Source organism: Symphodus melops (assembly GCF_947650265.1).
Source record: "Symphodus melops genome assembly, chromosome: 1".
In the NCBI taxonomy this organism is placed as follows: domain Eukaryota; kingdom Metazoa; phylum Chordata; class Actinopteri; order Labriformes; family Labridae; genus Symphodus; species Symphodus melops.
In genome coordinates this window covers 776,004-793,153 of record NC_136691.1, presented here as the reverse complement: position 1 = coordinate 793,153, position 17,150 = coordinate 776,004, and the positions used below count along the sequence as shown (strand labels likewise).

At 47.3% G+C, this 17,150-nt stretch overlaps 1 protein-coding gene across 1 annotated transcript in view; it reads left to right on the top strand.

The window, feature by feature from the left end:
* LOC306835603 (collagen alpha-1(XII) chain-like) overlaps positions 1-15,343 on the top strand; it is an 86,335-nt gene extending 70,992 nt beyond the window's left edge. The window contains 15 exon segments of the mRNA XM_079362246.1: positions 2,146-2,304; positions 3,020-3,097; positions 5,526-5,615; positions 6,362-6,415; positions 6,589-6,684; positions 8,129-8,182; positions 9,239-9,292; positions 9,369-9,422; positions 9,550-9,621; positions 9,705-9,740; positions 9,861-9,927; positions 10,029-10,214; positions 11,097-11,165; positions 11,972-12,142; positions 14,474-15,343. Of these exon segments, the coding sequence (XP_079218372.1) occupies positions 2,146-2,304; positions 3,020-3,097; positions 5,526-5,615; positions 6,362-6,415; positions 6,589-6,684; positions 8,129-8,182; positions 9,239-9,292; positions 9,369-9,422; positions 9,550-9,621; positions 9,705-9,740; positions 9,861-9,927; positions 10,029-10,214; positions 11,097-11,165; positions 11,972-12,142; positions 14,474-14,595 (1,362 nt within the window). The 3' untranslated portion in view covers positions 14,596-15,343.
* Positions 15,344-17,150: the final 1,807 nt, after the last annotated feature.

The window sequence follows — 17,150 nt, the reverse complement described above, 5'->3', positions numbered from 1 at the left end:
TAGCTCTCGCCAACGAGCTCGCGCAGATGTCTTTAACGACAGGCAGATCTGCAGAGAAACAGATGAAGAGTCTGAGCTGTCGACGGCGTCTGAGACATGAAATGAAGACGCTCCGACTGACGGGAACATCTCAGACACTTTTGATGAAGAGGGACAATAAGAGCGTTTTCTCCTCTTGTGTACTGAGCTGTGCCTTTGATATATTGGAGAGGACTGCTGCCAGTGATGTCTGACAGAAAAAAAACACATCTGTTTTGCCGTTGACACAGCTGATCTCACTGCCTTGACATCAGAGCTCTGATTGGACTCTTTGTGTCCACCCTCTGGATGTTCACGTCTACCTGCTGACTTCTTGCAGGATGTTGAGCGTCAGACGTGAAAGAGTGAAGTTCCCCCTCCTCACGTCTTTTCTTGGACGTCTCAGTGTCTGTTCAAACATGATTCTGCGTTTCCGCGGTCGGCCTCTGACCACGAGCAGGGAGTCCCAGCTGCCAGTGGCCGTCCCGTGGTTTTAGTACAGCAGCGTTTTTCCCTCCTCTTCTCTGGACCTCAGACGGGCCTGGTGTGAGGAGCAGTTGTTCTAACGGTTTACCACAAGATGACATCATGACGAGATGTGGAGAGGGAGATCTGACTAAGGAGACATGCCTGTTTGTTTGTTTGTCTTTGGAGCTGAGATAAATCCACCGCTGTCACCACATGTCTTCGGAGGGGACGGAGGGAAGGAATTCTGGGCTTCAGGAATTCAATGAGTAACGAGGAGGAGTGTTTGAGTTTTGGCTGAGCTGGATATAGTACAGAGTGGTCAGAAGGTTTACACGCGTGTCCATGTGATTAGTTTGAAGTAGGGGTGAGACTTGATTAAATAATGTTAACTAATTAACTCAGGGCTTTCTAATTAATGAATCGAAATTAATCGCATTTTAAGTGCATCACAATATTTGCTCTAAAAAGCAACACTTCTCAGTCTAAATGGATTTTGGTGGATGAATGAATACAATGCATCCAATGTTACTTGCTTCTCAGTTTCATAAAGTTGGATCTTGTTTGAAATAGTTTTTCTGCACAGCAGCTGGAAAGTTGGATCACACGTTGCTAACTGTAGCACATTTTCTAATCCCTTATCTTCTACCACTAACAGTGGTCTACAGTCCAGAGCAATCAATTTAGCGAGTGAATTTATAAGTTTATCAGACGATGAATTACTAATTTTGGTCCTGAAGACAGTCATTTGGTGGAGTTTAGGCCGCAAACGCTTCTTGTTTGTACTTGTGGCAAAGCTAGCGCCAAGCTAGCATGAAGCTAGCGATAAGCTATCATGAAGCTAGCGATAAGCTAGCGCGAAGCTAGCGATAAGCTATCATGAAGCTAGCGATAAGCTATCATGAAGCTAGCGATAAGCTATCATGAAGCTAGCGATAAGCTAGCGCGAAGCTAGCGATAAGCTAACTGTAATTAAATGTGTTTTTTTTTAAAATGTACACGTTATTTTCTCGTAATTAATGAATCGAAATTAACACGTTAACGTCCCGCCCCTAGTTAGAAGATAAAGTTCTGGTTTGGTCTCCAAACTGTGGAGTGTGATGTCTTAAAACACAGAGATGTTACGCCTGTTAAAACAGCACTCTCTCTCTCTCTGCAGGGATCCTTACTGCTGTGTTGTAACACAAACTGAACCTGTAAGGGGGCACATTTGGATCAATGACAGCCTGCCTGCTGTTTAGCTTCATTTAGACTGGAGGTAGCAGAAGCTCAGCGTGTTTATGGAATCTGTGTTCAGAGCTGTGAGAATGTCAAACAAGGTGAGGAACAGTTGGTTCCTTTCTCTGCGTGCTCATATCGACAGGAGCTTGTTACAGATCGTCTATAGACCCAACATTTGATCCCTGGCTGCAGCTCTGATGGAGTTTTCTCCTGACTCTGGAGAAAAAGAAGCGCTGCTTTTCTTCTTACATTCCAGCCTTGTTTGAATAAACAGGACTCCAGGCCAGACAGCGCGAGGTCCACCCTCCACTGACACACTCTGCATACGCTAATACTCTTCAGGCCACCGGGATGAAAACCAGACACAAGACTTGGTCGGAGAACAAAGAACGTGCTAATAAAATATATTCCTCTGCTTTCCCTTTTTTTTTCTCTCTGAAGCTGCACATCCTGGTCTCGTCCACGGGCGTCAAGCTCAACATCGACTGCCAAGAGGTGGCTGAGAAGGAGATCAAGGCCGCTGGAAACACGTCCAGCGACGGCTACCAGGTCCTGGGCAAGATGTCCAAGTCCATCGGGTCCAGAGGAGAATCAGCAACCGTAAGTCTGCAGAGTGCACGCGAGCAGGAGAATTCAAGTTTACAACTCAGGTGCTTGACGTGTGATGGTAGTCCTTGTTTTACTCCAGCTCGGGCTTTATTTGGAAATTAGGTTTGTATATACACTGATTTAGTCTCTAACTTCTTTTATTACACACACACACCTGCACCTCTCTTGCACACAGCAGCGTCTCGCACGCTGTTGTTTTGCAACAATCATCATAAATTGCATGACGGCGTCGGCAACAAGCAGCTGCAGAAACACGTGACAATACCTGACAATAAGAAGCTTCAGTGTGGACGTGACGTTGAGTCTTTACTGGGAGATGAAAATGTGAGTTTCTTTTCTGCTCCTGACAGGAACAAACTTGACATCGTGTAGCTGACTGCTGAGCTCGCTGTGACTCCGGTTAACACGTTTATTTATTTCAAGACGAACACAGATCTGTGTTTCATGACCTCCACAGTTGGCCGGGAGCCGAAACAGAATCCTGGTTTCAGTCTCAGTCAAAAGAACATAAATGTGGACGTATCCTGCAGTGGCGCCGTCCTGTACGCTAAGCTGTCGCCATGGCTGCAATCGGAGATGTTTCCTGTGTCTCCCCCCCCCCCCCCGCCCCCCGGGTGGCTGATGGGACTCGTCTGTGCTGAGGCGTATCAAACACACACGGACCACAACACCATTTACATGTTTTCTCTCTCTCCTTCCTCTCCAGTTCCAGCTCCAGATGTTTGATATCGTCTGCAGCTTGGGCTGGACCAGCAGGGACAGATGTTGTGACCTCCCATCCATGGTAAGGCAACACCCCCCCCGGCCCCCCCCACACACACACACACACACACACAACAGTATTGTTTACTAATACTCGAGCAGCACTTCCTCCTTAAAGCTGAACCCTCCGATAAAAGCGAGTCTTTGGTTCTTCTCAGAGATCTTCTACCCCTGATATTTAAATCTTAGCCTTTAGACTACATCATGTTGACCACCTGCTGTGGGTGTGGGATGCAAGAAGCTGGGATCAAACCATCAACCTTTGAAACGAAGGATGACCCTCTTTCATCTTTTTTTTTTTTTTTTTAAATACACATAACAAAGTAGAAATGTTCTAGCTAATATTCACTGTGATGTGGTCATTTGAAGGCCTCCATCTGTGGTTTGTTTCAAACAGGAAGTACAGAAGATGTCCATGTTTATGCTTCCTGTCTGTGTGTGCATGCATGCGTTGTGTAGTTTCCTGTTTGTTTTGACATGTGTGGAGCATCCTGCACGTGTTCACTGATCGTTCCATCGCTCGCAGTGAAAAGAGGAAGTCATTAGAGCCTTTATATAATGTGTGTGTGTGTGTGTGTGTGTGTGTGTGTCGTGTTCTGTAACAGCCAGCTGCAGGTCCAAACAGCTCCGAGTGTGTCCTTGGTTTTTTTGTCACTTTTTCTCAGATCAAAGAGCAGCGTGATCAGAATCAGCTCAGGTAGACGCTGGGCCGAGGACCATGTAAGGAGGGTTCATACTAAACTGATTATGTAAAGGATCATAATGCACAGGAAGGAGGTCACTGGAGGTCAAAGTTAACTTCAAAAGGGGGGGCACTGGTGGTGCAGTGGTCCCGGGTTTGAATCCGACCTGTGGCTCCTCATTTCTCCTCCCTCCACACGCACTCTGCTTTGACTTGACCTGCATCCCTCAGCCTGTTAGTTTTCATCATCAGCTCATCGAGGTTTATTTACAACCCGTCCACACTGACGATCAGCCACAGAGTCGAGTTCTTCCAACCAGGGCTGCGAGTGTTTCAGTGAAGCCAGCAGGCTGCAGTGAGCTCTCGTCCCTTCTTCATCCTTCAACACATCCACTCTAATGAAAGACAAACTCTCTGCTGTTTCTCAACACCACTGGGACGTTGAACAGAGAGGAACATTTGTTTTCAGGCAGTGAGATATTTGGGCATGAGGAGCAGCTCCAGTATGAGTTTTTAGTTAAACGCTGTCGTTTAGTGGCTGGCCTTTCTCAACGTGAAGGTTTCTCACTTTCAGTCCCTGCAGAGATCTCTGGAGACGCCGCGCTCCGATCCAACTCATCTGAACTGGATTCAACTCAGGCGGGTTATTATCTCGACTGCTGCAGAGCAAGGACAGCTGCTTGATTGGGCTGCAGTGATTACGATTATTTAATAGAGATCCCAGCTGAGGCCTGGATGGAAACAAGCAGCAGGAGGTTCTCAAACTGCTCATAACACGCAAGAGGCCTACTGTTGACTCTTTTCAACCCTAAATCACAAATGGATATATTTATATAGTTATATATGCTCGCTGTGATTGGTCCTTCAGTTTTATTTTTTCAAACATTGATCTAAACTAGGGGTGAGACTTGATTAAAAAAAATTAACTAATTAACTCAGGGCTTTCAAACTATTTAATCCAAATTAAGCACATTTTAAGTCACTTTTTTAAGTCACTCATTTTAAGTCAAATCACAATATTTGCCCTAAAAAGCAACAATTCTCAATCTAAATGGATCATTACTAATTTTGGTCCTGAAGTAATTTGGTCGAGTTTCGGCTGCAAACTCTTCTTGTTTGTACTTGTGGCGAAGCTAGCACCAAGCTAGCACCAAGCTAGCGCCAAGCTAGCGCCAAGCTAGCGCCAAGCTAGCACCAAGCTAGCGCCAAGCTAGCAATAAGCTAACTGTGATTAAAAACATTTAACACGTTATTTTCTTGTAATTAATTAGTGGTAATTAAGGCGTTAAAGTCCCCGCCCTAATCTAAACACGAGGACCGTTAGTGTGTCACATGTACCTGCTGCTTCGAGCTGCAGATTTGTGATAAAAGTCCTGATTCTTTACACAAACAAACAGAAAGCTCTGAAGTGATGTGTTACACTTCCCTGCAGGCTCCTCCTGCTGCAGCCTGCACAAAGTCCTCGAACAGTTTTCTTGAGGTTTTGCTCCCCACTGGTGAATCCATCAGGGAACTGTCACGTGTCGACTCCAGAAAGAAAGCCCAAACCTTTCACGGCTCTTTGATCGATGCTACAGAAATGTTGTCCAGACTGTTCACATCTGGACTGATGTGCTTTCAGATTCCAGAGTCCTCTGCACCTTCAACCACGGTTTCTATCCTGGTGTTTACGTCTTACTGTTGAACTGTGACCGTACCAGCTCAAGTGTTCCTGTGCTTCAATGATTCAGCCCTCTCTCTCTCTCTCTCTCTCTTTATCCTTCTCCAGAGAGACGAGCTGAAGTGTCCGTCTCTTCCCAACTCCTGCACCTGCATGTCAGCAGAGGCCAACGGGCTGCCGGGGCCTCAGGGACCAGTGGTAAGAGTCCAGCCAGTTTAACGTGACGTTATCATGGATCCACTGTTCTCAAAGAGAGACTCTCCCTGTGCTGCTCATTCATGCTGATTTATTCACTGTATGCATATAAAGCACTTCTTTGCAGAGGGTGGAGAAGGTGAGCGTGCGTCCTGTCTCAGATTCCTTTTAGACAGTCAGTGTCTGTCAGGTTCCTCCTGTCCATACAAACACATCTTTAAAAGACTCTATTGGATTTTCCTGACAGTAGTGTGCAATGTTGAGCCAACATAACACACAGAGAGAAGAAGAAAAATGTCCCTCTAAGGCCCCGTATCCACCTACGCTTCAGCGCCTAGCGTGAAAAGTGCAGCGCCTAGCGTCTTTTTGCAAACGCTCTGCTGCTCCCAGACGTCAAGTTAAAAAATCGTTCTGTTCAGAAAGGCGCTGTTTTCCAAATGTCCTCGTAGTTTTACCGCCTACAGATCGTGTCTTGTACCCTCATCCTCCCCTCACTGTGGTACAGGCGAGGGGGGGTGCATCTTTGTGTGTTAGCTCGATGCTAACAGATAATATCTCATCCCTCATTTGAAGAAGGACTAACTTAAAGAGCTCGCCGTCTCATGTATGAGGCTCCATTTGTCTTCTTCCTTCTCGTACACACACACACACACACACACACACACACACACACACACACACACACACACAGGTGAAGTAGAGGTGAACGTGTGTGTTGTATTAACATGGCTCCTGTTGCTCGTCATCAGGGCGCACCTGGCAGCAAAGGTCCTCGAGGAGAGAGAGGAGAGGCCGGCGCCGTTGTAAGTAGCATCTTGTTGTCTTTCTTATCTTCAAACCGGTCGAGTTCAGAACGCATGATCCACTCCTCAGCTGTCAGTGTTGAAGAGAGGATTCACACCAGTTTCCTGTTTCCCTCTCTGATATGACGGCGAGGTTCAGGTGTTCTGACATGACCTGTCTTTTTGTTTCACAGGGACCAATGGGCCCGCGGGGGGAGAACGGACCACCAGGACCCATGGGTCTCCCCGGCCCTCAAGGACCCATCGGCCTGTCGATCCCCGGAGAGGCTGTGAGTCCACCTGCACACAACACACACACACACACACACACACACACACACACACATTTAAACACATAACTCCCAGCAGGGGATTTACTTGAGGATTAATTTCATGGAAAGGTAAAAGCGGGGGGGAGATTCACATTCCCTCATGTCTGAGGGGGGGGGGGGGGGGAGTGATACGAGAGAGAGCTGAGACAACAACATCACTGAATGTTAATAAATCAGAGTTTAAGATGACATGAAGCCAGAAGGAATCACACGCGAGCACTTAAACAGCAGCGATGAGCCGCTGAGTCATTTATGGAGACAGATTGAATCCAGCGCTATAGATAAATACAAGAAGCAATAAAAGGCTTATCTGTGACCTGATGTCCTTCTACATGTGAGGCTAATAGAAGCATGTTTCTCATCTGCTCTTAAAGCTTTGATGTTCATTATGCAGCTCCCATATTCTTCTTTTTCTGTGTTAACTTGCTCTTTACTGTGTTCTCCAGGTCTCTTCTGCATGTTTAGTCACCTATGTGCAAAAATTCAAACTACTCCTACTTCCTCCCGTTAGCAGTAGCTGCATGAAACGCTTGGTCCCTAGCAGCCCCCCCCCCCCCCCCCCCTTGAAAATGTGTGGAGTGACATCCCAAGACTAAGACTTCACTGATCCAAGTTCATAGACTGGTGTAGTAATGACGCATTTTGGCCAACCCGAAAAGAATGGCGCCGGTGGTTCCTATGAAAATTCGCCTATGGGATTTTGGATCATTGAAGAAAATAATCTCTGATGTGTAGCTGTTTAGTTCAGCTGGATAATCTTTACAGATAAACATCATTTATATGAAGTTTGAAGCGTTAATGCAGCCCAGAGAAGTAAAAAGCTAACGTTATGCTACAAGCTAACTATACACCATGGCGCTAAAATGCTAGCTCACTTCCTGGTTTTAGGACTACATCTACACCAGTCTATTTGACTCCTTGTAGCGAGCGTAAGCTCCCCTCGGACTGTAGCATTCCTAATATGGTAAAAGGGGCGGGACATAGAACACATAGAACAAAGCCACACGACTGACCAATTAGGAGAGAGCAGATCAGACTTTTGTTTTTGTTTTTGTCTCTCTTGGTGAGTGTTAGAAATACAGACAGATGAGAGAGCCTGCATGGAGCGGCACTACATGAAAACACTTTTCATCACATATAGTGATCGTGAACAAACAAACTTAAATGAGATATCTGAAGTGAATATGAGACCTTTAAACCCGACTTTTATCAACGCAGGAGAAAAAAAAGCTTTATTGGTTTCACCGCTGCTCGTTTGTTGACGAGCCTCCGACTGATCTGAGAACATCTCGTCAGGTTGTCAAAGGCTCGCTCGCCGCCAGAACACGGTGTGAGGAGGAGGAGGAGGAGTGGAATCAGAAGTCAGACTGCACATTTCATCCTGTTTCTTTTCTGCCTTCAGGGCCGCCCTGGACCTAAGGGAGACGCCGGAGACTCAGGTTTACCCGGACAGAAAGTAAGTACAGCCCTGGCTTCGACTAAAAGCCGTTCTGGATTAGTTGACTACTATTCTGGCGTCTGTGTGTGTGCGGAGAAGCTTCTCCAACTGGGGAGGATTGACGGAGAGGAGAGCAGCAGCGAGGACTTTAAATTCAGTTTGTGTCAGAAACGAGCCAACAACAAGTCGAGCTGATTTACGGCTGTGGTGAAGCGTTGGCCGTGGGTCCCACTCTAAACCCTCCCCTTAACGTGGAGTCGTTTTTATCTGGTGATAAAGGAGGAGCTGCGGTCCAACCTGAGAGGTCCAGGGTTTAGCTTTTTCTGAGGTAACAGTTGGCCTGAAAGGAAAGAAGATGGCGGCTCACTGATGAAGCTGTCTGGGTGAAACATCGAGCGACCTCTCACCAGGTAACAGACGCTCGTTTTATGAGCTGCTGGGAGATGAAAGTTTCCTCTCCTGTTGCAGCTTTATTACACAGAATGATGAACGTGTCCGTCATACAGGAGGAGGAGAAATGAAACAGGAGAGAGATTCCTCCAAGGTGACGTGGACAGAGTGTGAGTCCAGGTCAGCTCATGAGCCAGACAAGGATCATTCACTGTGACGTGAAGAGACTCCGTGTAGCCTGTTTGACACTGAGATGCTTCCTGGAGGCCGCTTTGTTCACTTCCTCGAGCTCGAAGGTTTGTGGTTTGAAGCTGCAGGGGAAGCTGGTGGTGTCTGAGAACTCTGAGGTACTCTGATTAAACGGGTTTGATTCAGCTGCGTTTGGACCTGGTCTTCGTCGGAGCAGCGTGAAAAAAAGGGAAACCCTGTAGGGAGAGCTCGTGAAATTTCACCAGGCTGTTTTGGTGTGATGGAAATCAAACAAACCCAAGACCCTCACTAAGAGACCGACCGGTCTGAACCCCGACCCTGCACCCCGCGTGGAAACAAGACACGCGGGGTCATCGTTAGAGCAGAACCCGCCTTGAGTCGCAGACCAAGTTGGTCCTGGTTCCTAAGGGCCAATAAAAGAGCCCAGGCCTCAAAGAGCGGAGAGGGATCTGATTGTGTTTCCTGTGTTTGCAGGGTTCAACCGGACCTGCTGGTTCTGTCGGCCCCATCGGACCGGCTGGAGTGAGAGTGAGTACAGACAGGTTTAATGGACGCCATGCTCTGAGAGCTGAACGTGTTCACGTCTGGATCTTCTATGTTTCAGGGCCCTCAAGGAAAAGAAGGACCGGCCGGACCCAGAGGACCCGCGGGGCCCATGGTAACGGGTCTTCATGCTTTATTCCCAGTTTAATAAATGAATCACACCGATCAGAACAATCCATTTAAAACGATCGGACTCGATCACATCTGCTCTCTGAACTTTGGTTCGTTTTGTTTCCTCTCAGGGACCTCCAGGATCCCCAGGACAAGCAGGAGCTGCAGGAAAACCAGGAAACCCCGGAGACAACGGCGTCCCCGTGAGTGTGCATCACGGACACGGTGGATTAGCACGGAGTGTAAACGACGTCTGACAAGCTGATCTTGTGGTTTTCTTTTTCAGGGCGCCATCGGTCAGAAGGGCGACAAAGGAGAGAGAGTGAGTTTAAACATCCTCCTCGCTGAACAATTCAGGGGAAATCCATTTCTCTTCAGCTTTTGAGTTTTCACATCGAACAGGAAATCCTTCATCTTGAATCTCTTGTTTTTTTGTGCTCAGGGTGAATTTGCTCCTCAGAACATGATGCGATCCATCGCCAGACAAGTGTGCGAGCAGCTGGTGAACGGTGAGCGATGAGCCTTTGTCCCGTGAGCTCGGAGAAACGTCTCCGTCTCTCTCTCTGACTTCGCTTACTCTTCTTCTCCTCCTCCTCTTCCTCCTCTGCAGCGCAAATGACTCGAGTCAACACGTTACTGAACCAGATCCCCAACGGCATGTACCGCAGCAACAGCCCGGGGCCGCCAGGACCGTCAGGACCTCCTGGCAGGCAGGGACCCCGCGGAGAGCCCGGCGCTGCAGGAAGGAACGGCTTCCCTGGAAATTCCGGTTTACCCGGCCAGCAGGGAGAGAGAGGTACGAGCCGTGAGGACTCGAGAGTTAGACAAATAAACGTGAACACAAAGGCAGCTCAGTGGGCTTCATAACGAGATGCTAACCAGACTTAGCAACGCCGCGCAAAACAAATAATCACTGATTCTTCACCCTGATGAGGAACGTGCCGTCATCTGCTCTGAAGCCTGATTCTGTTTTTCCACTTTGCACAACAAAAGAACACACACACACACACACACACACACGCGAAGCTGCACGTTACACGGCGAGGACAGAATCTGCATCTCTTTAAGACGAGAGTCCAGCGCTCAACCGTTCACCGCACACAGAACGAGAAGCAGGAGAAGAAGAAGAACCGGCGCCAATCTGAGCAGAATGCATCGATACACGACACGTCGAGGCGTTCGCGTGTTGGACCGGAGCTTCCTGCTCTTAAAAACGAGTAAGGAAATAAACACAGGTCAAAGGTCAAAGAGCTCCAAAAATATCAGAAAAAATCCAACGGCGTGTTCCCAACACGTCGAGTCGACCCGACCTCCGACTGGTGCAGAGACCTCGCTGTTGACCAAACAGGAAGTAAAGTTGCATCTTTGTTGGTTAGCTTGATGCTAACAGATAATGAAAATTGCCATTGACGGGCTAACAGATGTAGCATCACGCTAGTCTTACCAAACAATGTTCAGAAAAATCGTGGTGCGAGATGCTCACTCATCTTAACGTGTTTTCTTCTTCTGTTGTCCTTAAATGGCGGCTAACAGCCACTAGCTGGCGCCATTTTGAAAAAGTAATGGAAGGAATATGTTTTTAAAGATGATCTTTACCTTTCATGAACGCTTCAACAGTACAAGGATCTTTAGTTCCAGTTTTCTGTTTCAGCGGGCTCAAACTCATGATGTCTTTCAGGTCCCGGAGGAGAAAAAGGAGAACGAGGACCGGCCGGAGTCGGACAGAAAGGATCGCGAGGACCTGCTGGTACGTGTCCTGAGTCCAAAACACAAAAAAACCCACTTTTGAATGAGGTCACACACTGGAGGAAAGTCGTTTGAAAGATCCTAACTGATAAACAAACAGCAGATTTCACTCAAGAAGGTTTTATCACTTAATGTGTTGACTGCCGGTGAAGAGGAGAGTTACTCATCGTTTTCAGACCTGGACATCCGTGTCGTTATCACTTGTGGTTGGCATGGCGACAGGAGAGAAACGATGACAGCTTTTACCGTCCCGGTGAAGCCGCTGGGTCTGAGGCGTCATTTAACAGGAAGTCAAACCCGATGGAGGCGTTTTGGAGAAACAAGAAATAGGAGCATCGTCCATAAAAATCATGATGTCATCCATCTCAGAGCCCGAGAGCAGCTTCGATCCAGCACCGAGACTACAGCTGGCCCGCCAGTCTCAGACCCCCCCCCCCCCCCCCCAGTCTGTTGGAGGGAGGAAGCAAAGAAAGAGTTGTGTTGAGCAATCAAGGTCAAGTAGTGGAAAGAGTTGAGGGGGGGGGGGGGAGCTGAGGGGAGAGTTGGAAAAAAGAGGAAGTGGAGGGCAGTGAGTCATTCCCAACACATGCTGAGGAAGAGACGAGGGAAGCTTTCCAACTGGGCTTTGTCTCGTCTAGACGAGAACGCAGAGACAGGAAAAGCATCAGCAGATCGTGTCTCGACGTTGTGTGATTTCACCGTCAGCAGCCGAGCTCACGACGTGTGTGTGTGTGTGTAATGTTTTTAATTCAACATAGACAGAAAGATGACCTCCTGGTCTACATGAGTCTCTGTGTTTTCCTCCAGGTCCTCCAGGAGAAAGCAGGACCGGCTCTCCAGGCTCTCCAGGCTCCGCCGGAGTTCGCGGTCCCCCCGGACGTCCCGGGTACGCTGGAATCCGCGGTCCACCTGGACCTCCCGGTTACTGCGACTCTTCTCAGTGTGTCGGTATTCCTTACAACGGGCAGGGATACGGAGGTGCGTATCGCAACTGAACGAAGACACACAGAAATAAATGTAGCTGCTAATCGTTGCTAATCATCAGCTGGTGGGTCATGTGGGCTGACGTCAACGCTCCAACATTTTAAGGATCAAACTTGAGTGCAGAGACGCTCGTTTCAGGATGTTTCTTGCCTAGCTTAGCACATCGACTAGCTAGCCCAAAAATGCTACAAATGCTAAGCTAGGCTAAAAACGCCTATTTACAGAGAGAAGGTGAACAAATCAGTGACTTTCCTAAAATGTTGGAGTGTTTGAGGATTATTGCATGTGTGGGGGGGGGGTCACTAATCTTAACATAGAGAGTTGATTTGATCCGCTGAACAAACTGACACCTTGCCGTCCTTCTTTGGCCTGTTTCAGGTTCACGATAGTAAACTTTGTATGCCGCCTGTGCTGCTTTCACTGAACAAACAAAAGTCCTGTAACTGAAACACTCGCTCACACGCTCTCGAGCTGTTTAAAGGATAAACACCAAAGGAAACCATTAACAAACTTTTGCTGAAAAAACAAACAAAAACACCACCACAAAGAAGGGAAACCACTACTAACATCGACTCACATCCAGTAGAACAGAAACCCTGCAGCAGCAGCAGCAGCAGCAGCAGCGCTGATGGCATCGACCTGTTTAGTGGCCTGTTTTGCATCTTGACGCCAAAGACCACACAAAGAAATGTTCAGTGGAAGAGCATGCACCAAAACAACAACAACAAACAACCCAAACAAATACTAACAAAGGTGGATTTGTGAGAGAGAAGCAAGCGCATCGCCAGCAGCATCGCCAGCAGCAACAACTGTTCGCAGCACTTCTTCTTCTTCCTCTTCTTCTTCTTCTTCTCCTCTCGTGGTGAAACGTGTAAATAAGCCCGGTGTGCCTTGTAAATGATGTTTGAATCCAGTCCACGACATCGAGCCTTTACTCATTCAAGCTTGTGCTCTGACAACAACCTGCTGCTTGCTGAATGCCGACAGATCCTGCTCGTGTTTGTAGCTGCTCGGGGATCGTTTAGACGCGCCGACTTCACATCAACAAAAACAAATACAAATCACACAATCTTGTCTTTAAGTAACTAACAATCCCCTTCAATCTGCTTTTCAACCTGTAACACCTGAACGTCCACCACGAGTACAGACGCTTTACCAGAGTGTGTGTGTGTGTGTGTGTGTGTGTGTGTGTGTGTGGATGAGATGTTTCCTGACAAAACGCTCCCCGTACAGGTCGTTCAGGCGTTCGTCTCTCCGCAGTCAAAACACCGCTCAATTGGCCTCAATATTCCTGATGCTCGCCGATACATCTTTTTTACTAATCTTTATTTGTCTGCCTTTAATTTTTTTTTTTTTTTTAACGCATCGCCATCATCATCACCCTCGTCACCTCGTATAAAAATAAGAAATATCGACTTCTCTTAACTGTTCGGACTCAAAACACATGATTGTGATTTATTGTGGATGAGCACAAACGTCACTATCCGCACCGTGCTGCGTCATTATAAAACGGCGAGCACCTTGAGGCATGGCGTCTCTCTGTGCTCTGTGTTTAAGTCATCTGTGCACAGGAGGAGAGAGAGGGCTCTGCTGGTTCACTCTGATGTTTTAAACACTTCCTTGATCACAGAAGGACACGCCTCCTTCCTGGATCACTGAAGGACATGCCTCCTTCCTGGATCACAGAAGGACACGCCTCCTTCCTGGATCACTGAAGGACACGCCTCCTTCCTTGATCACTGAAGGACACGCCTCCTTCCTGGATCACTGAAGGACACGCCTCCTTCCTGGATCACTGAAGGACACGCCTCCTTCCTTGATCACTGAAGGACACGCCTCCTTCCTTGATCACTGAAGGACACGCCTCCTTCCTTGATCACAGAAGGACACGCCTCCTTCCTTGATCACAGAAGGACACGCCTCCTTCCTTGATCACAGAAGGACACGCCTCCTTCCTGGATCACAGAAGGACACGCCTCCTTCCTTGATCACAGAAGGACACGCCTCCTTCCTGGATCACAGAAGGACACGCCTCCTTCCTGGATCACAGAAGGACACGCCTCCTTCCTGAAGTGTCGCGCACACTCACTAACCTCTCACGCTCCGTTACATGAGACTAACTAAACACAAGTTCACTTCCTTCCTGCATGTCTTCTTCTCCTTCAAGCAGCCTGATCATCACGTCTGCTCTTTGGACACGCCCCCTGCAGACCCACTAACCCCCCTCCCCTCCCTCTCTCTCTCTCTGAGTGTTTAAGCATGCTAACAACAACACATAAAAAAAGTACTGCCAAGTTAACGGCCCCGAACACTATCTCCGAGCAGGCCGATACCCTTCTGAACCCAACACCCGAGTAGTCCCCGTCCCCGAAGAGGAGGATGACTTCCAAAACCAGCGTCGAAAGAGATCGCTATCAAGAGAACCCAGCGATACGCTAACATCATAAGACCACGTCTGCATTTTTCTTGTTCATGCTGTGTTTGTTTGTTGATTTATGCACATTATACACTTCAACAAAAAACAGGAGGTTTGACACCTCCGTTTATTGGAAATGACCCTTTAAATGTCTTCAGATGTGTGTGTGTGTGTGTGAATATTCCCGGAGTGGACGAGGAAGGCTTTGGATCGAGTAACCGCAGACCTGTGAGCTTTCTGTTTCCACTCGTGTCTTGTGCTTGTACCATATTTGCGTCAGGTGTGTGTGAACGAGCGGCGTTCAGTGCGTCAGTGTAACGGAGCTTACAGAAAGGGGAAAAAGACGGCGTCACGGCGCGAGGTCACATGTTCATCCAGTATTCAGTCTCTTCTGCGTGTTTTTTTTTCTTCTACCGCTTCATTTATCACCGCTTTCATTTTGTATCTGTAGTCTTGATATTTATCAGTTTGACTTTTTACTCCGTCACAGCTCATTTTAACAAAAACGTGGAATTGCATGTCTGTGGTGTATATTTAGTACATGTTTTTTTTTTTTTTTTTTTTTTTTCCATTTTGTTTTAACCAGAATATAGTTGTTGTTGTTGTTGTCGTCGTCAATCTCGTCATTTTTCTCAGTATCAGAAGCAGTCAGTGCCAGACTTTGGGAAGGGAGTAGCTGCTTCATGTTTGAACTGCAGATTGTGAATTCCACAGCCTTATTTTCTTATTTATTTCTGAAAACAGAAGAGGCATTTTTCAATAAAACTACTGAAAATTTACACCCCGTCTGGTTTTCTGTTATTCTTTCGGTGGGGGCTGAAGGATCGAGGGGTCTTTACAGTCTCTTCACACACACACACACACACACACACACCTGCTGCTTGTAGAAACCATCAAACAAATATGGAGGAAGATCGACGTCGTCAGCTGGCCGTCCTGAAAACAGAAACAGACATGGCAGTAGTAAAGAATAAAAATGATTTGCTCCTGACCAGTCTTTGTAAGATATGCTGTTGGACTTGACTCCACACAGTCAGACTGCTGAGACTCATAACTGTCAGACACTTCCAAAGACATTTATTTAAATCTACACTGTCATTATCAGGGTCGGGTCAAATTGACCCATCTAGACTAATCTGTGACGACAAGCAGCCTGTTCTCCCAAACATCCTGCAGATCTCAGCTGTCCTTGGTGTCTCCATGAAGCTGAAGTGTTTCATGTCTGACTGACATCAGCAAAACTGAATCAACATCACACATGACTGAAGTCATTACTGAAATAATATGACAACTATTTTCTATGTAAGTTGAAGTTAAAGTCCTCGTGCGTCGCCTTCACACATTGGATGAAAATGATCAAACTCTCGATAGTCAGCACATGAAGCTGCGCTGAACCTCAATCGGACCAGACACCTCCCGGCATTCAGGGTGCATAAAGCCGACCGGTGTCTTTTTAAACGCCATGAAAACTCATCCTTCAGCTCGTTATTTTGAAGCTTTTAGCAGAACTATAAACTGTGGGAGGTTTGCCGGGCCAGAGGGATGACTTCATGGAAAGTGTGGAAGCAGATTTGAGACATCCCAGCCGCCACCACTGTTCAGAAACTGAGCCAGGATCAGTCCGGTCCACACATGGAGCAATCCTAACGGGAGTCAGACTCTGAGGGATGGATGCTGTCAGGCGCTCGGCGTGGACAAACACGATACAGGAGCTCTTACTTGGATCTATTCGGCTGATTGGACTTCAGATAACGGACTGCAGAAACTGTTTTTACGAGCACGGTGATTCATGACTTTCCTGGTAGAGGTTTTAAATCAACCAAAGTGTGATTAATCCTGCATCAGCGTGTTCAAGTGTTTCACTGAAACAACATCTGTGCAAACTAGACTTGTGTTTTAACTGCGTATTAATCCAGGATTCAGATTCAGGTTCTCTGCAGCAGACAATCAAGGACTGCAGAAAAGACCGATCAGATCCGACCTGCCCCCCCATCCAGGACTCACACCAGAGTCGTGTCCAGGTAGCATCACTGCAGACTCCTCAAAGACCAGGAGCTAGCTGCTCAAACTCCTCCCCTCTGGTAGGTGTTACAGGTCTCTGTACGCCAAAACAACCCGACACCAGAACACTTTCTTCCCCCGGACTGACGCTCCTTCCAACCGATGATTTAAACTCAGTAACTTGTTTCTGTCGAGCTGTGATTTCAGTCTTGTCTTTTTTTGTACCGAATCTGCAGGAGCTCTCCTCTCCCTTTTCCTGGAAAATGTCTGTCCTGGTTTATGGATGAGACTCATGTCTCCGTGTTGATGTTAAGCTCAACTTGTAGATCATTTTGGTTTAAGTCTTCCCGACTCTGTGATTTAGCGTTAGTCACCGAGGCTTCCTGTTGGAAGAAATGAGTCAGGTCACGGAGTAATCGTTACCTAACAACACGTCTCTTCTACGTGCTAGCATGCATGTGACAGTCATTTTATATACAGGACTTACATTGTATCTCTTGAGTATGTTTAATAAGTTCACAAGTGACAATAATTAACAATAATAACAATAATTGACACATTCGCTATGCTAACCGCTAGCATTCC